At 49.3% G+C, this 22,655-nt stretch overlaps 1 protein-coding gene across 14 annotated transcripts in view; it reads right to left on the bottom strand.

Annotated features, from left to right (window-relative positions):
* MEIOB (meiosis specific with OB-fold) overlaps nucleotides 1-22,655 on the bottom strand; it is a 1,496,662-nt gene that overhangs the window by 538,141 nt on the left and 935,866 nt on the right. For all 14 annotated transcript variants that reach the window (XM_078664882.1, XM_078664879.1, XM_078664881.1 and 11 more), the window contains one exon: nucleotides 7,065-7,169. In XM_078664882.1, coding sequence (XP_078521008.1) covers nucleotides 7,065-7,169 — 105 coding nt within the window. The remainder of the gene's footprint in view (nucleotides 1-7,064; nucleotides 7,170-22,655) is intronic.

Raw genomic sequence — 22,655 nt, 5'->3', positions numbered from 1 at the left:
TCCCTCACCAGCGATTGTACTGGAAGCGGCTGGTGAAAAGGAACTCCCACCAACAGATTTTGAGGCCGAGTCCACCACTTGATAGAGGATTTTGCTGCTTGGGAGAGCAAGAGTCGATCCTCCCAGCGACCCGTTGCTTGATCCCACTTGTCTTCGAGATCTTGCTGCAACGGTCGCATTCTCAGCTGGGCGTTGGGTATGAGAAATATGCAGGAAGCCATGGACCCCAGCAGGGATGCCACCAGCCGGACAGTTGGGTGTTTCATCTGGAGCAGAGTCCTGCACTTCTGCTGCATCGAAGAAAGTCTCTCCTCCGAAGGAAACACTTTTTCTGTGCTTGTATCCAGAACTTATCCCAGGTAGTGGATCGTCTGGGTGGGTTACTGCACGGACTTCTCCCTGTTGACATGGAGGCCCAGGTCGTGCAACTGCTGAAGACAAATTTGAAAATTGCTCCTTACTTGTTGAGGAGATGGGCCTTTGAGAAGCCAATCGTCTAAGTAAGGGTAGATGAACAGACCTCTTCTGTGAAGTGCGGCTACCACCACCGTCATGCATTTGGTGAAGACTCGTGGGGCAGACTTGAGCCCGAAGGGCAAGACTTTGTATTGGTAGTGCTTGAGTCCGTCAACAACAGGGAGGGACACAGGGGGGGACGATGTTTATAGGGGTCCAGTGTGCGTGTCCCATCAATCTATAAAACAAAAAGATGCACACAGTTCCCCTGGGGAAGGGTGATAGCGTAGTGCAGTAAGTTGTCTTCCTCTCTTCGTGGGGTACAAAGATGTTAATGTACCAAAGTGAAACAGGGAATGGTATCCCTTTTCGGAACTAGGTTGTATCCTTTACACGCCTCAGCCTTGTGCGGGGCACATCACTAAGTTTATGAGCACACCCTAGGTCCTGAAGAATTGCCAATAGGGCATGAAACATGTTGACCTGTTCACAGATGAGGGTTGAACGGGACTAACTTTCTTAACTACTGTAATCCCATTGCCCCTCTTGTTTTAAACAAGGTGGTGAACTACACGAATAAAGAGAAGGGAGTAGACTACACCAACCTTTTTTAACACACTTTACTCACGCTCACTACTTTACATTCTAGGGGCCCTCACACCCACTCATTCACCGGCAAGGAACAAAAGATCTCCACAAAAGTGTAGCACTTTGTGCTACCCGTCAGGCATTGCAGCGCCGGCTTGACGCTGGAGCAGGAAGTCGATGATGACACGAGACAACTAGCTGGTGATATGACAACAGTCGTTAAACCAGCCTGTTGTGTGAGGCATCCCTAGTTCCGAAAAGGGATACCATTCCCTGTTTCACTTTGGTACATTAACATCTTTGTACCCCACGAAGAGAGGAAGACAACTTACTGCACTACGCTATCACCCTTCCCCAGGGGAACTGTGTGCATCTTTTTGTTTTATAGTGCTTGAGTCCGACCACAAACCGCAGGTACTTGCGATGTCGTGGAGCAATGGGAATGTGGAAGTACGCATCTTGGAGGTCCACCGAACACATCCAGTCTCCGACTAGGAGATGTGGACATATTTGATGAAGGGCCAACATGCAAAACTTCTCCCTGATGATGACTCTGTTCAGAAGGCGAAGATCCAGGATCGGCCTGAAATTGTGCTCCTGATCTTTTTTGGGTACAAGAAAGTACCTGGAGTAGACTCCCTTTCCTCGCTGAGAGGAAGGAACTTCTTCAATAGCCTGTTTTTGAAGAATATTACGGCCCTGATATTGGGACATGCCCTGGGACCACTGAGGGGTTTGAACCCTCTTTTGGGAACCCTTGCCTTTGCTGGGCCTCCAGCAACGTTTGAACTCCTTCTTTTTTTCCAAGCCGACGGCTTTGAGGGTGTCAAGCTCAGACTTCATTCTGTTCATCTCCACGTCAGCGTGGGTGCCAAAGAGAGAGGAGCCAGAGAATGGGAGTTTTAAAATTCTCTGTTGCGCATCAGGTTTGAGGCCTGTGAGCCTCAACCAAGATGATCTTCTGGTGCAGATCCCATGAGCGTAGGTATGTGCTGATAACGTAGCGCCGTCCGCTGCTGTGCTGATCATCTGATTTGCTACCAGTGATCCTTCGGTGACTATCTCAGCAAAGTCTTTCTGGTCTTCCTTTGGTAACTTTTCTTTGAAGCGATCCAAATAATCCCATAACGCCCTATCGTAGCGGCTTAACAACGCAGGTGCGCTGGAAACCTTCAAGGTAGAGGCCGCCGAATTGCAGACTTTGCGTCCCCAAGAGTCCTGGGACCTGCTCTCCTTATCGGGGGAACCGAGGAAGAGGCAGTAGCAGCATTTGTCTTCCGTGCTGCAGCAACGATTACAGAGTCTGCAGGCGGATCCATCTTCACGAAGACGGGATCCGAAGAAGCTGGCTTATACTTTTTCTGTATTCGAGCTGGAACAGCTTTGATGATAGCTGGAGACAGGAAAGTGTCCATCACAGGGCAAGAATCCCTGGAACCAAGGGTAGCAATGGACGGGACGCCGCTTTTTGGTGCAGAGTCTCGAAGATCACTGTCGTTGCTATCTGAGGGACAGACATCTCTATGTTGAGTTTCTGGACCCCTCTCTGAAGTACCTCCTGGTAGGTATTGATGTCATCTACCGGAGAGATCCTAGAGATAGGACTGTCTGTTAAAGTAGGGGAATAATCTCTCCTTGACGAGTGGGTAGAAGAAGAAGTAGTAGATAGTGTTCTCCTACTTCTGCGATGGACACTGTACCTTCTTCCCCTCGATCTGTCAGTTCTGGGCAAACGGGATCTGTCCAGCCGTCTGCCACAGGATTCCTCCGCGCGTTCTCCACGCCTAGGGGAACTCGCCCTTTCCACTTCTTGCACCAGTCTCTGAAGAGGCGACCTGTGGATAGGACTGGCATATTCCTGCATCCGTCTTGCAGCACCAGAATCCTTCCAGTGGTGCAAGGAGCGAAGCCAACTTGGGGACAATTGCACAGCAGAGGAAGTCTCCCTTCGAGAAGGAGACTGATGGACAGGACTGCTGGCTGTTGGAGAGGCTGGTCTTGAAGAAGGCTGTCTGGAGGAGTGAGAAGACGAATAGCGTGATGCAGACTCCGTCACCAATACCACCGATCCTTCTCTAGACCTCACTGAGGCAGGTCTCGATGCCTGGCGTAAGCCCCTCGACGTCGAACCTGAGCGTCCCCTAGACGTCGATCTCCGGTCCGAAGTGACTGGTCTCGATAGGACTTCACTTCTTGAAGCCGTCTGAAACTCTCTTCTACTCGACGTCGAACGTCGAATTGACGGCGAGCGACTCCACTCCAGACCAGATGGATGTCTGTGCCTCGACGCCGAACGTCGGTGTGAAGACGTCGGGGAGGACTCCTCTTACTCGACCTCGAGTGTCGTCGAGATGACGGAGGAGTAGTGTCCATCCTCGACGTCGAAAGCCTCTGTGACGACGGCGGAGGGGTGTTTATCCTTGACGCCGAACGTCGTGCTACCGACGACGGAGGCCTCGACGCCGATCGTCGCCGGGTTGACGACGGCGGAGGCTTCTCGCTCCTCGACGTCGTCTGCTGCTGGACTAGCGACGATGGAGGGGAACCTGCTCTCGACGCCGAATGTCGTGCTGACGTCGGCGGAGGGCCTCTGCTCCTCGACGCCGATCGTCACCGGGTTGACGACGGCGGAGGGCTGGTACATCTCAACGCCGATCGTCGCCGGGTTGACGACGGCGGAGAGCTGGTACATCTCGACGCCGATTGTCGCCGAGTTGACGATGGCGGAGGGCTTCTCGACGCCGATCGTCACCGGGTTGACGTGGTCGGATGGTCACAAAACGTCGACGACGTACCTGATAAACTATGTCCTCTCGACGGCGAGCCCGCTGTCGAAAGTCGTTTTTAGACAAATGACCCACCGGTGGTTGTTTCTTCAGCGCTGAGCCCGACGCTGATGTAGAAGGATGAGCGGCCTTGGTTCTAGATGGTGTTCTAGACCTCTTGGAACCCTTCCTCACCGGAGACCTTCCTCTTGAAGACTTCTCTGCTAGGCCATAAAGGCGGATCCTTTCTCTGTCTTTCAAAGTTCTCCTATACAGAGACTGACAGTGAGAACAAGTCTTGGGGTCATGGTCCTCAGGTAGACAAAGGATACAGACTTCATGTAAGTCTGTCTTGGCCTTCTTTTTACTACAAGAAGGACAGGTGTCAAAAAGGGATGGCATTTTGAGAGGTAAAAAATGCCCAAAACTGTCAAAAAAAGACAGCCTCTTACTTCAGAAGGTAGAAGGCGACGAAGTAAGGTGAAAAAATTGAGGAAAGTTAAGATTATTTCTGACTAAAATCAGAAAGAAGTGGAGCTGTGTTACCAGGATCCTTCCTGAAGGAGCCGGAAAGAACAACTGAACTAACGGTCACTCCTGAGGCATGATGGGAAGCTGGGGGTCATGACTGCCTTAAAGGCACGGTGCCAGTTTATCTCTATGTTGCTATGAGTTAGTTTTCAGTATTTTTAGACTGTGTTTTTGCAATGCAGCCTGGGAGCTGTATTTGTTTTCAGTCCTAGGTGAGTTTTCTGCTGACTGCTGAGCATTAAAACAGTTTCAAAACATGTTTTTGCTGTTGTTTTTACCTGTTTCTAATGTGTGTTTTATATGATATAATGGGAAGTCCTTACAGCATTATTCAGCTCTGGTGTATATGAGGCTGCAGTTGCTTATTTTTATACATATATATGTATATATATATATATATATATATATATGGAGATACATATATGTGGGGCACATATATGATTGTGTTTCCGGGGTCACGCGCATGGGCGGGAATATTCTAGTGCTTATGACTATTGATGAGGATCCCCTGGAAGAGAAGCAAGTAGTGCTAAGCCTACTGCCCTGATCTCCAGCAAGTTGATGTGAAGTTGCTTTTCCTGCAATTTCCACCGACCACTGACCTGCAGATCCTGAAGGACTGCTCCCCATCCTTCCAGAGATGCATCCGTGGTGATTACCAATGGAGCTGGTACGGTCAGGAAGGAAAGACCCACCGAGATGTTCCTGTTTTGGGTCCACCATGTTACTGCTTGCACAATAGCCAGCGTGACTTTCACCTTGTCCTTGAAGGATCCCTCTGCCTGGTGCCATTGTCGATCCAGCTCTTCCTGTAATGAACGCATTTTTAGTCGTCAAAAAGGAATGAGAGGTATGCAAGAGGACATTGTCCCCAGCAGTGTCTTGTACTTGCGTCCTGAAAGACACTTTTTTCTTGTGACCTCCTTGGCCGGAGTTACGAGCCCAAGTTGCCTCTCTGTGGAGGGAAATGCTTTGTTTACTAAGGTGTCCAGAATTGCTCCTAGGAATGGGATCTTCCTTGAAGGCTGAAGGTATGATTTTTCCATATTCAAAGTCAGTCCCAGTTTGGCAAACAACTGTATGCATGCCATAGTTGAAGCCTGGGTTGAAGTTTCTGATGGTGCTTTTTATCAACCAGTTGTCCAGGTATGGAAATACTTGTTTTTTTGTTTTCTGAGAAAAGCTGCCACTGGCGCCAGAAATTTTCTAAACATTCTCTGGGCAGACTTGAGGCCAAATGGTAGCACTTTGAACTGGTAATGGTCTCCTGCCACTGTAAACCGAAGATACTGTCTGTGGGAAGGATGAATGGGGATGTGAAAATATGCATCTTGCAAGTCTAGGGTGGTCATATGATCCCCTGGGTTTAGGAGCAGCAGGATGTCTTGGAGGGTCACCATCCGGAAAGACTTCTTCTTGAAGTAAGTATTCAGAGTTCTCAGGACTAGAATCGAACGCCATTGGAGAACATTCTTCTGGACCAGGAAGAAATGGGAATAAAATCCCTTTCCTTTATGGGAGATCGGCACCGGTTCTATTGCTCCCTTTCGGAGCATTGTCCGAATCTCCAGATGCATCTGAGCTAAATGTTGGATCTCTTGACCTGTAGGTAGAGGCCAAGGGGGGAAGTGAAGGAATTCTAGTGTATGTCCGAATTGTATTATATTGAGGACCCATCTGTCCGTCGTTATCTTCTGCCAATGATATAGAATCTTTGTGCAAAGCAATGGAATGATTTGGTTTATTGTTCGTCATCTATAATTGGCTGTGCATCCAGTACACTGGTGAACATTCACCAGAAGGGTTACTTGTATTTCGAATCTGGCTGCCTCTCACTGGGTAGCACGCAACCTTGTTTGTAATTGGTAAGCAGAGTTGAGTCATTTGAAATAGGTGTGCTCTGACTTCACAACATATTTACTTTAGCTTTTGAAGCCATATCAAAAGGCGTCCCTCACGATCTCTCAAAGTCTTACTTGAGAAAGTGAGACATACCTTGCAGTCATTGGCCTGGTGATCCGGGTATAGACAGTAAATGCAGTCAGTATGAGGGTCAGCAGTGTAGAGCCTCTTCTTTGAACAAGTGGCACAGTCTCTAAATAGACCTTTCTTCTCTTTTCCAGACATTCTCTAAAGCATGTACCTGAAGACAGTCCAGAGTATTACAAAATCCAGTTCAAGATGTAAGAACAAAGTTCCTCAAAAATGTTGAAAATAGCAGAATCTGAGCAGAGCTCAAAGGAGACTCCCTAGCATGAAGTGCGGTAGAAAATCTGAGGGGCAAAAGGTTCTCTCAGTAGTGTTCTAGAGGGTTAGGAGCTCTGATTGGTTCAGAGACAAGTTTGGTCTCTTTTACATAACAAAGGTTATGGGTTGCAAAAGGGAAATGGGCCTAGGCCTCTTTTCAGTTTGCTATAAAACTAAGCATTGCTTTTTTATATATCGGAGACTCCCGTCTCGACGACGGGGAATGATTCAGGCATGTGAATCTATGAAAGCTCCAATACTGGAGTAAACATATTTTCCTATTCTCCTTCTAAAGGTAATATATTTTGCTGAAAAGCTGTATTTAGTAAAGTCATTCATTTCATTTCACAGTCTGAGATGAAACTATATCTATGCATTCATGTCCACTTTTGCAGAACATAGAACAACTACTCTTCATTGGTTTTCAAATACCATTTTAGCCCCCATATTTAAATAACAAAAAGGATTAAAACTTACAATTTACAGCAGATTCCTTTGAGTGTTCATCATTGTCTTCATTGAAGGCTCCTGTGAATGCACACTCCCTTGAAAAGTTTATTAGCATATTTGCTTCTTGTGTATCTTGTGAAAACAAAAGAGAACATAAGAAGGAAACTCAGGCATGGTAAAAATGTGCATCTTGTTTGAGCATTCGTATATATAAAAACAGTAATATGTGCATGTATATATTAGCTCCTCTTTGTTTATTGAAGCAGTGTATTTGTAATAAGTAAAATGCTTACATACATTTATCCTTCAACATATTCTGTTCAATGTAGATGACACACACATACTCAAAAGCACTGTTATAATGAAGTTATGGTTAGGACAAAACCTGAAAATCATTCAAATTTGTCAGATATGAAAACAATAACTCACAACTCTGCCAAGCACTGCTCATGACCCCCATAATAAATTATCCGTGACATCAGTGGTTAGCGGGAATTGGCCACAGGCTGCCTGCACAACCACCTGCATTCACAATCGTCGCTGTACTGCATAGCGGAAGTGCTGAATTCAGCCACGCCCTTCGGGATCTGGGTGTAAGCCATGCATTAGCCCTTGCCTCACTGAACCAGCTGCGTACGGCCATCAACAGGGCACATGTAATCTGGATGTAGGTCCAGCTGTATCCAAACTCTTTGCCTCTGTGCCACCGAACCAGCTGTGCATGGCCTTCAGCCGTGTATAGCGTGCTTTGGGTCCAGGGCATGCTGATGTCCCCATGCCACTAAACCGTTCAGCCTTGCGCAACCAGGCCCTGGGTCCAGAGAGCTCCTTGGCAGTCTCTGTTATGCACAGTTGCAGTGCATTGTAAGTGTTTACTGGTGAATAGGGAGGGGTGCTAGGTGAAGGTTAAGGTCGGTGGAGGGTGCTCTTGTGACCGTACCGCATTAAATACCCTAACTCTGCACAAAATAAAAAGTTACATACCTGCAGTAACGATCTTTCAGGTGTATATTCTATCTACCCTCAGGGCCATTATCTGTACTGTAATCCCAAGCGTCATACTAGATTCAAAAAGTTATAGTCCTCAAGTCACAGAGCGCTAAAAATAAAAGTGGTCTGCAGGGTTGTGGACTCTCCTAAGTAAAAGGGAGTCACCACTTTAAGACGGTTCACAACCAATTTGTTAGCGGGAAAAAAGAGGTGAATGGCCGATGGGAATTTAGGGCCTGTAATTTGCTAATCCACCTCACTGAGGTGATTGCCACCAAAAACACTGTTTTGAGACTTAACATGTGTAACTAGCAAATGTGAAGGGACTCAAAGGGAGACCCCATCAGAAATGTCAAAACAAGATTAAAAATTATACTGACTCTGAAGGAGAGGAGGCATTAGGGAGCACTCTCCGAGAGGCAGAAGTGTCACCGCAAGCTGCGGCAAGACAAATAGTTTTATTACTCTTAAATAGAACTCACCTACTGTTATTCCACGCAGCACCCCCGATCTCCTGCCAAAGCCGCCTATTTCCCCGTTCCACCACGGAGTGTTCCGCTTGTGTGGAGGGAAAACGGCGGAAGGAGGCGGGGCACTGGGCAAAGGTCAGGAGGCGGAGCCACTGACTACATTAGTCGTATGGCAGCGCGGACGCACCGCTGGGGCGCCTAAGGCAAGCCCGTCTGTGCCCGTCTGGGACCAGGGGCCAGAACCCCTGGACCAAGTGCAAGGCGTCTGACATATGAACAATTGTTACTTACCTGTAAACAGGTGGTTCTCCAGTATTAGTGTCTTTCATAGATTCACATGCTTGAATATTCCCCGTCGTTGAAGTGGGAGTCCCACTGTACATAAAATAGCAATAATGCTAAATATATATATATATATATATATATATATATATATATATATATATATATGTGAAAACATAATACATAATAAAAGAAGAGGAAAATACAACTGAAAACCTCCAAAACAATTCCTACATAGGAATGCATGGTAAAGAGAAAAAAACACTTGTAACACATTAGTGTCATTATGTTAGTCCAAACTACAGCCAATCAGGCGCAAGCACCCTCTAGAACCTTCTCCTCAGAAGCTCCAGTCCTCAGATTTTCGTAGCACCAAAGAGACCTAGAGTGCATGAGGAGAAGAGAGCCTCTGAGGGGAGGAAAGGGTGGGTCGCATGTGAATCTATGAAAGACACTAATACTGGAGAACCATCTGTTTACAGGTAAGTAACAATTGTTCTTCTCCAGTATTAGGGGTGTCTTTCATAGATTCACATGCTTGAATAGAATAGAGAGCAGTAACCTCCGTAGAGCTGAGATTGCTAGGCACATATGGAAAAAGCCAAAGACAGTAATAATACAGTCATGTAAACATTATTAGCAATCACAGAAAACACAAAGGAGGAGGGAACAGAGGCTCACCTTATTTAAAAAGATGACGAAGCACTGCCTGTGCCACTGCGGTATCCGCTTCATTGATGGCATCCAAGCAATAATGCTTGGTGAAGGTGTGCCTGCTGGACCATGTCGCTGCACGGCAAATCTGATGAAGTGGCACACCGGCAAACAAGGCGGTGGATGAAGACATCGCCCTCGTAGAATGAGCCTTCACTGAACACTGCAATGGTTTGACAGCTTGTTGATGGCAGAAAGTAATGGCTGAAGAAAGCCAACGGGCAATTGTTGGTTTGGTAACTGGATGCCCCTTACGCAGTCGCCCATAAGCAATGAACAGTTGATAGGACTTGCGGAAGGAGGCAGTTCTGGCAATGTAAAATTTAAGGCATCGTTTGATGTCCAAAGAATGCAAGCGCTGCTCCGCCGGAGACCTTGGGTCCGGAAAGAAAGTTTTTAGGAACACAGGCTCATTCAGATGAAAATCAGTAGGCACTTTAGGTAGGAAAGAGGGGTTGGTGCGAAGCGCCACGCCGTCACGTTTGAACTGTAGATAAGGTGGCTTGATAGTGAAAGCGTGAAGGTCGCTCACGCGACGAGATGAAGTCAAAGCCAAAAGCAGCGCAACCTTCCAGGTGAGGAACTTGATATCTGCCCTATGGATAGGTTCAAATGGTGACTTCATAAGTTGAGATAGGACAACATTGAGGTGCCATGGTGAAGGAGGGCGCCGAACAGGTGGGAACTTTCGGAAGAGCCCTTTGAAGAACTGGCGTATGATTCTGGACGAGCAGAGGGAGGAAGAGCCATCGTGTCGGAAGCGAGAGATTGCAGCTAGGAAAACTCTCAAGGTAGCATGTGAAAGTCCGGACTGAGCGAGACTTAAGAAGAACGGAAGAAGTTGCTCCGGAGTAGAATGGATTGGATGGACATTGCTGCCACGCACCAATGACAGAATCTCTTCCACTTGAGTTTGTAAGTTTTGATGGTAGACGGAGTCCTAGCATGAGCGAGGATGTCCCTGCATTCCTGAGATATGTTTAAGTCTGCGAATTCAAGGTGCTCAGGTTCCATGCTGACAATTGTAGCGTGGAGGGATCCGGATGGCACACTTGGCCCCTGTCCATCGTTAGGCGGTCTGGACGAGGACGCAGAGGAATGGGCTCGCACTGGGACAGCAGAAGCAATTCCAAAAACCATGCCTGTCTGGGCCAACGAGGGGCGATCAATAGGATGTGGCAAGTGTGAGAAGTTGGCCTGATATATGATGCTCACTAGTTCTAGTGATCACCTTGTATCAGTCCAAACAACCCTTATGGTGATTGGTTGTAAGTCAACCTTATAGACCAGCTATCCTAATGGTAGCATGGACAAAGCAGTCTTAGGCTAAACTCTTTTGGCATGTGAAGCCAGCTGTTTTACCACAATATAACCCCTTGAATACCAGATGAAAGGACACCACACAGTTTGTTATGAAAATAAACAGTATATGTATTAATAACAACACCTCTGAACTCTTTATGAGGTCAGAGGGCTAAGCACATGACAATCTCTTAGGAAAAATACGATAAGTTGCACAAAATTACAATGGTGCCCTAGGGGCACGACAAACCATATACTAAGTAAGTGGAATGTGAAAGTCAATAGAAGGAATGGAGCTGTCTAGAGGCTGTAGGATCGTTGGGACCACGCTACACTAACACTAGGTAAGTAATAGGAGGACCACGGAACGCGTGTGCAGAGTGTGAACTCACACGCGAGATGGTTACCAACGTCTATGGACAGTACAGTTCAAGGTAAAGGTAAGTACGGACAATCCTGACTAGTTAGGACAACAACGACTGTGGAACTGGACACTAGGACAGTTAAACTACCCTTGAGCACCGAAATGCTCTCGTTACCTCACCCACGGGCTGCGGGTGCATAGGTGCCAAAGTGTGTCGGGTTCTCGCGTTGAAGTCAATGGAGCCTGAAAGAAAAAATGCTGCAGGCGACCAGGAGGAAGATGTCCGGTGCGATCCAAGGGTGGATCGGTGAAGAAGAGGACCTGAAAGCAGAGGGGACAATGTTCAAAGTCACTAGCCAGTGACTGGAGTGGAACCAGGAAGGAACCAGATGTCGTCGTCGCGATCAGGTGAAGAGTGGACGCTTGACTCTGCAGCCACGTGGACCAGGAGGTGTCTTCGACGACCAGGATGGAGGCACGAGCTGTCCCACGCAGGCTCTCGCTGTCGGCGGTGTTGGATCCGGAATCGGCGTCAACAGGCCTTGGCAAAGGCAACCCACGCGGTGAGTGAAAAAGCGTCTGGTGCGGACTAGGAGAGTCCGGGGTGCCCCTCTTTTGGAAGGGAGCAAGGGCCAGTCTGGGGCAACCAGACCAGCAGCAAAGATTCAAAGGTTCGTCGTCTAGGAGGCCACTAGCCAGCCGGCAAGTGACCAGACAACGCGTCGAGCAGCAAACAAGCAGAAGGGCCTCACGCAGATCTCGTGGATGCTGGAGGGCTGATCTTCGGTGCAGGGGCTGCTCGGGGCGGGGGCTTCTCCGTCCCCAAAGCACTTGGTCGAGTTTACCTCGGGAGTCGTGCTGGAAGCGAAGTGCAGTTTCTTCCAAGATGGCCGGTCCCACGTGTCTCGTCGCACCCACGGGTTTCAGCTTTGCTGTAGATGTGAGTTGAGGTCGGAGAGGTCTGGGAATCCGGGTCTCGTCGGGCTCTGAAGTCTGGATCCTCGAGGGAAGACGACAAAGGGAAGCCGCTGGACGCTTCATGGTGCCTGCTTGTGCAGGGTGGACACTCCTTGCCCACAAGGGAGATTTCTTCAGTCTTCTGTGGAGCAGAACGTCGAAGTCCAGAGTTTTTTCTTGTAGAGTAGTTCAGGATTAATCTAATTTGGAATGGGACCAGCTCCTACCTTTATCCTGCTAAAGGGGGCTGCACTACTGACTAGGTCCCTCCCCTGGGTGGGACCAGGAAGGGGGGTGGTTACACCCCCAATCCTTTGTCCAGCTTCCCGCCAGAGCTGGGGCAGGGATGCCCCAGCAACTGGTTGGAACCGGTGTATGCACAGGACACCTTGTGTGCCCCGGGCATGTCTCATTCCTTTCAGGCCTATCCTACCCAATACACAAAATCCTGTCTGGGGTGGTGCTAGCATCTCCCAAGGCAGGAAACCCTTTGTCCAAGCCGCCCTCGCTGGAAGGACTCCCAGCAACAGGAGGTCAGACTTGTGTCTGTGGTGGCAGCATCCATTTTGTGATGCCAAGGCTCGAGTTAACTTTAACCGGGGTTCTCAGTTACATACATGTCGTGTCCCTCTAGAAGGGTGGAATGCTACCCCCGTCGCCAGAATTGGCAAGGGGTAGTATTCCAAATCGTATGACACCTTACTCGACATGTTTTGATAAAGCGATACCAGAGTTGGCATATAACCGCGAGGATTATAATGCACTTAAGAGTATATGGTATGCGATATCATGGAAACGGCTAAGGGATAGATCCCGAAAGCCGCAGACAGGCTCAGCTCATGCCAGAGCACCATCTCACACGATTCCAAGCACTCTGCCTTCAGGATTGTTAAGGCCTGCCATAGGAGTGACTGATAGGAGATCTGTGTGTCCATTTTAGGGTTAGATATAGGTATACTATATCTAAAGCAAAGGGTGAGTACACCACCTTGCCCCAGCTGTCGTGCAGCCAGTTGTGTCAGTTTTAGTTAGTCAGTCCAGGGGTGGCATAATACATGCTGCAGCCCCTGGTAGGCCCTGGGTACACCTATGCCCTGGATACCTAAGGTATACTGTACAGGGACTGATAAGGTGGCCCAGTACCAATTGGTAAATGCACCTAGGGTACATGGAGTCAATTTTAACAGAGAGAGCAGGAAGCCTGGGGTCCTGAATAGCAGGATCCCAGGCCAACTAAGTCAAAAACCAGCTAAACACCAGGCAAAAAGTTGGGGGTAACCATAGTCAGATATCCACCTTCCTACATAACCCCTCCCCCCCCCCCAAACGAAAGGAGATAAGGCTATCCTTGACCAGGTAAGCCTATATTGCCTGAGTGGCCATATGAGGAGGTGCATGCACTGGCATGGTTACCCCTATCTCATGGTCCACTAAGCAATCCCTCACCCTAAGGGTATCTGAGGGTCTCCACCATAGGGAATCTCTACCTGTGGTGTGTTTTGGTAAAGAAAGAGGCTGGTGCTGGGATGGAGTACTGAAGTGAGGCTCCACTAATGTTGGGCTCAACTTCCTCCAATCACTATCCACCATATATGCCTTTCTTTCCAGGACTGAGTTGCTGTATGCTCTCAGGGTCAACCTCTGGCTACCTAAAGCTGGAGGCTGGGTCCCTCTGTTTGGCTTACTGGAGGGACAGGTCAGGTGTGGGGCCCTTAGGTCCCAGGTTTGGCTGTGCCCAACAGTGTCCATCTGTGGGAGGTCCCTAACTAATTTTAAGGGGGATCCCTCAGGAGTTTGTTTTATTTTCACTTGGCTAGGACTACTAGCTTCAGTGCCCTTAATCTGCTGATTGGGGAGTTCTTTTGGACAGGGGGCCCTTTGGGGTCCACCACTGGCCTCCCTGACCTCCACAGCCCTGGGCTGACTGAGGCAGGGTAGAGAGGGGCAGGTTACCTGCTCCAGACTGGGTCCCACCTTGGAAGGGTCCACTGACATCAGGGGATCTGCCAGGCTAGGCCTGACTACCTCTGGGGCAGTTTCTTCACAAGGGGTAAGATCAGTTCCCTGAGGAGGCTGATCCTCTCCTAATGTCTGGTGGGAGGGAGATTTCTCTTCCTCCTCAATGCTCTCTGTTTGTGTGGAGTGATCCATAGTTTCAGCCTTCACAACACTATTATCAGTCTGAGTTTGGGCTGTGGCCATCACAACCCCATCAACATTTTCAGGAAGGGACTCAGTTTGGGTATGGGCTGTTACCATCACAGCCCTGCTAACCTTTTCAGGGAAGGAAGCTACTTGAGATTGGGCTAAGACTGGCACAGCCCTCCTAACATGTTCAGGAAGATTTACCATTTTAGAATGGGTTTCGTGTTCTACCTCAGCCCAGGCTGAGATCTCTAAATCATTCCCCAGTAGACAATCTACAGGCAAGTTTGATGACACTGCCACTCTCTTGGGGCCAGTGACACCTCCCCAGCTGAGATTTACCACTGCCATGGGATGATTTTTCTGAACTCCAACAATGTTTGTCACCTGGTATGTGGCACCAGGTATAAGTTGCCTTGAGGGGACTAGGCTCTCAGTCACCATGGTGATGCTAGCCCCTGTGTCTCTGTAGGCCTCAACTTTCAGACCATTGATGAGGGGCTCTTGTCTGTACTTGCCCAAAGTGTTGGGACAAGCAGTGAAGTTGGCAAACCCCATGCCAGTTTCACAGACAAGAGTATTTGAGTTAGGGGACCTGGTTAGGCCAGAGTCCCCAGGAACTCCCAAAGTAAATCCACCCAAATTCTTGGGGGCACTCCCACCACCTGGGGGATTACTACTAGTAGTAACAGGAGGCTTGGAAGTGTTACTTTGGGGTATGTTCTCCTTATTGTTGTTGGCCCTTGGGCAACTACTGTCAGTTTTCCAATGGCCTACCTGTTTGCAGGTATAGCAATAAGGTTTCTTCTGGGTATTGGAAAGATTCTGGGACCCACCCCCCTCAGAGGATTTTTGGGGCCCTGATGTGGTTTGATCTGTAGATTTATTCCCACCCTTCTCTTGAGGCTTGGTTGATTCCTTCTTTTGGTCACCACCTTGGTTCTTAGGCCTAATCCTGGTTCTGACCCATTTGTCTGCCCTCTTACCCAATTCTTGTGGAGAGGTCAGATCGGAGTCTACCAGGTGCTGGTGTAATAACTGGTTCTGACAAATATTTAAGACTTGCTCTCTCATAATTAGATTATACAATCCTGTGTAATCAGTAACCTTACTTCCCAGTAGCCAGCCCTCCAGAGCCTTAGTGGCACAATCAACAAAGTCTGTCCAATCTTGAGCCTGAGTTTTCTGGGTATCCCTGAACATTAACCTGTACTGTTCAGTGGTTAAGCCAAACCCATCAATCAGTGCATTTTCAAGACTTGGTAATCATTAGCATCCTCATCTCTAACAGTGAGGAGCTTGTCTCTTCCTTTACCTTCAAAGGAGAGCCACAATATAGCTGCCCACTGACTCTGGGGTACCTGCTGTACTTTGCAGGCTCTCTCCAAAGCAGTTATCCACTTGTGGATATCATCTCCTGTCTTATAGGAGGGCACTATCTTGCTCAGGTTTCTAGTATCAAAACCTCTTTATCCCTAGGGATATTGCTGCCACCAGTGGGGACTACCCCACTCAACTGTTGCTCTCTAGCAAAGGCAAGCTTCTCTTTGGCAAGGGCAAGTTCTTCCCTCTGGATCCTCAGATTAGCCTGTCTCATCTTTGCTTCATGCTCTCTCCTCTGAGGGGAAGTCATTCTCCTCTGAGCAGAGGCATGAGAGTGCACAGATCTATTGGAGTCCCTAGAATGAGATCTATCTCTCCTAGCTCCATAGTTAGGCCTGCTCAGGGTCAGTACTGGGGGTCCCCCAGATCCTTCCCTATGTAGGTCTAAGTTGGCCCTTGTAAGTCTGCTGACTAAAGGTTGCCTATTGTCTGCCTCATCCCCAGAGATTTCCTCCTCCTCCTCTACATTCTCTGTTTCAGGGAGGTCTGGATCTCCAGGAGTACCTTCTAAGGGGGGCATGCTCCTATCTGGATTAGAGGGGTCTGTGTTAGCAGCCCTTCTGGCATCATATGTCTCTAAGAGACCTAACAGAAAAGGAGTGGTAGGGTTAGAACCCTGTTTCAATTTCCTGGAGGTACACAATTGTCTCATCTCCTGGAAGCTGAGGGCTGCATATCTGGAAAGGACCTGTGGAGGGTCAATAACGACTAGGGGAGTCTCTGAAGACCTTCCATAGGTAGACATGCTTCTAGTGAGGTGTAAGTGATGCACCTACCTACACTATGGGTTTTCCTACTGATCCCTTGCTAAGAGTTGTAGTCAGGGTGTGCTAGGCCCTTTCTACTACAACAGCTGGTTCAGTAGAACTCAGAGTATTTCTAAGCTTGTTATATGTACCTATAGTACCTCATGTGATCTTTCAAATGATATTTCAAGATTATACGTGGTAAAAACAACAGCAAGCTCAAATCCCAACCGCTGCACACCAATGTGAGAAGTTCGCCTGATATATGATGCTCACTAGTTCTAGTGATCACCTTGTATCAGTCCAAACAACCCTTATGGTGATTGGTTGTAAGTCAGCCTTATAGACCAGCTATCCTAATGGTAGCATGGACAAAGCAGTCTTAGGCTAAACTCTTTTGGCATGTGAAGCCAGCTGTTTTACCACAATATAACCCCTTGAATACCAGATGAAAGGACACCACACAGGTTGTTATGAAAATAAACAGTATATTTATTAATAACAACACCTCTAAACTCTTTTTGAGGTCAGAGGGCTAAGCACATGACAATCTCTTAGGAAAAAAATGATAAGTTGCACAAAATTACAATGGTGCCCTAGGGGCACGACAAACCATATACTAAGTAAGTGGAATGTGAAAGTCAATAGAAGGAATGGAGCTGTCCAGAGGCTGTAGGATCGTTGGGACCACGCTACACTAACACTAGGTAAGTAATAGGAGGCCCACGGAACGCGTGTGCAGAGTGTGACCTCACACGCGAGATGCGTAACAACGTCTATGGACAGTACAGTTCAAGTTAAAGGTAAGTACGGACAATCCTGACTAGTTAGGACAACAACGACTGTGGAACTGGACACTAGGACAGTTAAACTACCCGTGAGCACCGAAATGCTCTCGTTACATCACCCACGGGCTGCGGGTGCATAGGTGCCAAAGTGTGTCGGGTTCTCAAAATTGAAGTCAATGGAGCCTGAAAGAAAAGATGCTGCAGGCGACCAGGAGGAAGATGTCCGGTGCGATCCAAGGGTGGATCGGTGAAGAAGAGGACCTGAAAGCAGAGGGGACAATGTTCAAAGTCACTAGCCAGTGACTGGAGTGGAACCAGGAAGGAACCAGATGTCGTCGTCACGATCAGGTGAAGAGTGGACGCTTGACTCTGCAGCCACGTGGACCAGGAGGTGTCTTTGACGACCAGGATGGAAGCACGAGCTGTCCCATGCAGGCTCTCGCTGTCGGCGGTGTTGGATCCAGAATCGGCGTCAACAGGCCTTGGCAAAGGCAACCCACGCGGTGAGTGAAGAAAGCGTCTGGTGCGGACTAGGAGAGTCCGGGGTGCCCCTCTTTTGGAAGGGAGCAAGGGCCAGTCTGGAGCAACCAGACCAGCAGCAAAGATTCAAAGGTTCGTCGTCTAGGAGGCCACTAGCCAGCCGGCAAGTGACCAGACAACGCGTCGAGCAGCAAACAAGCAGAAGGGCCCCACGCAGATCTCGTGGATGCTGGAGGGCTGATCTTCGGTGCAGGGGCTGCTCGGGCTTCCCAGTCCCCAAAGCACTTGGTCGAGTTTACCTCGGGAGTCGTGCTGGAAGCGAAGTGCAGTTTCTTCCAAGATGGCCGGTCCCACGTGTCTCGTCGCACCCACAGGTCTCAGCTTTGCTGTAGGTGTGAGTTGAGGTCGGAGAGGTCTGGGAATCCGGGTCTCGTCGGGCTCTGAAGTCTGGATCCTCGAGGGAAGACGACAAAGGGAAGCCGCTGGACGCTTGATGGTGCCTGCTTGTGCAGGGTGGACACTCCTTGCCCACAAGGGAGATTTCTTCAGTCTTCTGTGGAGCAGAACTTCGAAGTCCAGAGTTTTTTCTTGTAGAGTAGTTCAGGATTAATCTAATTTGGAATGGGACCAGCTCCTACCTTTATCCTGCTAAAGGGGGCTGCACTACTGACTAGGTCCCTCCCCTTGGTGGGACCAGGAAGGGGGGTGGTTACACCCCCAATCCTTTGTCCGGCTTCCCGCCAGAGCTGGGGCAGGAATGCCCCAGCAACTGGTTGGAACCGGTGTATGCACAGGACACCTTGTGTGCCCCGGGCATGCCTCATTCCTTTCAGGCCTATCCTACCCAATACACAAAATCCTGTCTGGGGTGGTGCTAGCACCTCCCAAGGCAGGAAACCCTTTGTCCAAGCCGCCCTCGCTGGAAGGACTCCCAGCAGCAGGAGGTCAGACTTGTGTCTGTGGTGGCAGCATCCATTTTGTAATGCCAAGGCTCGAGTTAACTTTAACCGGGGTTCTCAGTTACATACTTGTCGTGTCCCTCTAGAAGGGTGGAATGCTACCCCCGTTGCCAGAATTGGCGAGGGGGTAGTATTCCAAATCGTATGACACTTTACTCGACATGTTTTGATAATGTTATACCAGAGTTAGCATTTAACCGCGAGGATTATAATGCACTTAAGAGTATATGGTATAGCGTTATCATGGAACAGCTATTAGGACTTGGTTCCGCAAGCTGCAAACGGGCTCAGCTCATGCCAGAGCACCATCTCACATAATTCCAAGCACTCTGCCTTCAGGATTGATAAGGCCTTCCATAGGAGTGACTGATAGGAATATATGTGTCCATTTTAGGTTTAGATATAGGTAACTATATCTAACGCAAAGGGTGATTACACCACCTTGCCCCAGCTGTCGTGCAGCCAGTTGTGTCTGTTTAGATGGCCAGCCAGGGGTGGCATAATACATGCTTCAGCCCCTGGTAGGCCCTGGGTACACCTATGCCCTGGATACCTAAGGTATACTGTACAGGGACTGATAAGGTGTCCCAGTACCAATTGGTAAATGCACCTAGGGTACATGGAGTCAATTTTAACAGAGAGAGCAGGAAGCCTGGGGTCCTGAATAGCAGGATCCCAGGCCAACTAAGTCAAAAACCAGCAAAACACCAGGCAAAAAGTTGGGGGTAACCATAGTCAGATATCCACCTTCCTACAGCAGGGCTGCCTCCGCATCTTCCACAGCACCCGCGGTACTAACGGAATTGGCGGAAAAGCGTAAGCGAATAGATCGCACCAATCGATCAAAAGGGCATTCCCGCACGAACCGGGGTGGGGATGCAAACTTGCGTAGGATGGGCATTTTCGATTCTCTGGCGTTGCAAAGAGGTCTAGAGCTGGGCGACCCCATCGGTGGAACACAAGATCCAGAGTCGGCTGGTGCAGTTCCCATTCGTGTGTCGATGATGTGGACCTGCTTAGAGAGTCCGCCAGGATGTTGGACACGCCCGGCAGATGGACAGCCGTCAAGGTGATCTGATGACGGAGAGCCCAATCCCAGATAGACTGGGCCAAGCGAGACAGGTGTGGAAACTTGGTTCCACCCTGTTTGTTCACGTAGTGCATGCTGGTGGTATTGTTCGTTTGGATAAGCACTGACTCCCCGTGAACTACAGGTAGGAATGACTTGAGCGCTAGGAAGATCGCCATCAACTCTAGCCTGTTGATATGCCACGTGCGTTGGGGCGGAGTCCACTTGCCTTTGATGGATAGGCCTTGGAGATGAGCGCCCCAGCCCTCCAGAGAGGCGTCCGTCGTGAGCGTGAGATCTGGTGAGTGAACGAGGAACGACGTCCCCGTCTTCAGGTTGGTTGGCTGCGCCCACCAATGCAAACTCTTTCTCACGCGGGCTGTGACAGCAACTAGGTCGTTGAAGGACCCGGAGACCTGACGCCACTGTACGTCCAGTTCCTCTTGAATGGGACGGGTTCGCAATCTGCAATTTGGGATCAGTGCGATACAAGATGATGCCATCCCCAAAAACGACTTTAACGTCCGAACAGAAACGGACTGTCTTATTCAAATGAGGGAGACCAGACGAAGGATCTTCTGTTGCCGCTCGTGTGAGACGAACGCTTTTGATCGTCTCGTGTCTAGGATAGCTCCCAAGAAGTTTCTGGTTTGCGGTGGCGCAAACTGTGACTTTTCGACGTTGATGGCCAACCCCAGGGACTGAACCACCTGCTGACAAAGACGAGTGTCCTGACATAGTTGATGGTGGGATTGAGATTTGCGGAGGCAATCGTCCAAGTATGGAAAGATTTGAACGCCCTGGAGACGCAGGTGAGCCACCACAGGAGCCAGTACCTTCGTGAACACACGAGGAGCTGATCGAAGTCCGAAGGGCAAGACCGTGAACTGATAATGCGTTTGCCCCACCTTGAAACGCAGGTACTGGCGATGCTGTTGGATAATCGGGACATGAAAGTACGCGTCTTCAAGGTCTATGGTGGTCATGAAATCCCCGCTGGATAGAAGACGCAGGATTTCCAGTAATGTCAGCATGCTGAAAGATTGGCTTTTGAGGAATTGGTTGAGAGCCCTCAAATCCAGAATGGGTCGCCAATCTCCGGTCTTCTTGAGTATGAGGAAGAATCGAGAGTAAAACCCCTCTCCTCTTTGATGCACCGGGACCACTTCGACTGCACCTTTTTGAACAAGAAGACAGACTTGATGGTAAAGCTCCTTGAGGTGTGGAGGAGGCGGGCCAGATGGTGGAGTACGAGGAGGAATATCGACGAACTCTAAGGTATGACCCCTTCGTACAATGTCTAAAACCCAGCGGTCCGAAGTGATGGAGGACCGCTGAGAATAAAACAGAGAGATTCGACCTCCAACACTTTGGGGATGACAAAAGTCATTGGCGCTTAGGAGTGGATCCGCGGTAGAAGGACTTTCCCCTATAGGGTTTGGAGGACTGCTGACGATTGAACTGCTGCTGATTGGATGCGTAACGCTGGTTGCCCTGATTGTAGGAGCGGTACTGTTGTCCTCCTCGAAAAGTGGAAGAAGTGCCGCATCCGCGCGCACCTCGAAGGGGCTGCTTCCGGAATTGCAACGTGCCCAATGACTTTGCCGTATCGATGTCCTTCTTAATGGACTCCAGAGCGTCATCTATGTGGGACCCGAATAGCGATTCACCATCATACGGCATATCAAGGAGAGTAGGGTCTGCAATCCTATGATCACCCAGATTTTTGCTTTTTGCTTCACTGGTTTACGACTTCCCCTGGCTGTGGGCCTGCTAATCAGACCCACAGCCTAGCTGTTCTCTCTACTCCAAATTGTACCCAGGTACTGAATTGGCACTGGGCCCTTTCCAAGTCCCTGTACCCAGGGCTGAGGTGCACCCAGAAGTCTCCCAGGGGCTGCAGCATGTATTATGCCACCCCTGGGCTGACTAACTAAATCAGACACAACTGGCTGCTTGACAGCTGGGGCAGAGTGGTGTACTCACCCTCTGCTGTAGATATAGTATTCCTATATCTAAACCTAAATGGACACACAGATCTCCTATCAGTCACTCCTATGGCAGGCCTTGACAATCCTGAAGGCAGAGTGCTTGGAATCGTGTGAGATGGTGCTCTGGCATGAGCTGAGCCTGTCTGCGGCTTTCGGGATCTATCCCTTAGCCGTTTCCATGATATCGCATACCATATACTCTTAAGTGCATTATAATCCTCGCGGTTATATGCCAACTCTGGTATCGCTTTATCAAAACATGTCGAGTAAGGTGTCATACGAATTGGAATACTAACCCCTCGCCAATTCTGGCGACGGGGTTAGCATTCCACCCTTCTAGAGGGACACGACATGTATGTAACCTATAACCCCGGTTAAAGTTCGACAGAGCCTTAGCTCCACAAAATGGATGCTGCCACCGAGACACAAGTCTGCCCTCCTGCTGCTGGGAGTCCTCCCAGAGCAGGAGGCAAGGACAAAGGGTTTCCTGCCAGGGGCGGTGCCAGCACCGTCCCAGACAGGGTTTTGTGTATTCTAGGTAGGCAGGGCTTCAGAGGAAGGTGACTGCAAGTGGCACCCCGGTGCTCACTGTGCATAGGCCGGCTTGAACCAGTTCCAGGGGCACACCAGACCCTGGGCTGGAGAAAGCCCGCCAAAGGAGAGGGGTGTAACCACCCCCCTCCTAGTCCCACCCATAGGGCAGGACTTAGTCGCGTGCCAGCCCCTTTTTGCAGGATAAAGGTAGGAACTGGCCCCCTTCCAAATCAGATCATCTTTGAATCCTGAAACTACTTTCCACGAAAGGAACTCAAGACTTCTTCCCAAGATTCTCCCTTGTGACTAAGGAGTAGTCACCCTGCAGCAGCAGGCACCAACCAAGCATCGCGGTTTGTTGCCAGTCTCTCCTTCGGATCAAGACTGCTCCAGCACGACGAAAACCGGCTTCCCTGGCACCTCTGACCTCAACCTACATCATCA

This window comes from Lissotriton helveticus, chromosome 10, assembly GCF_964261635.1.
Source record: "Lissotriton helveticus chromosome 10, aLisHel1.1, whole genome shotgun sequence".
Classification (NCBI taxonomy): domain Eukaryota; kingdom Metazoa; phylum Chordata; class Amphibia; order Caudata; family Salamandridae; genus Lissotriton; species Lissotriton helveticus.
The sequence above is the reverse complement of the archived record's forward strand: the minus strand, read 5'-3'. Positions and strand labels throughout refer to the sequence as shown.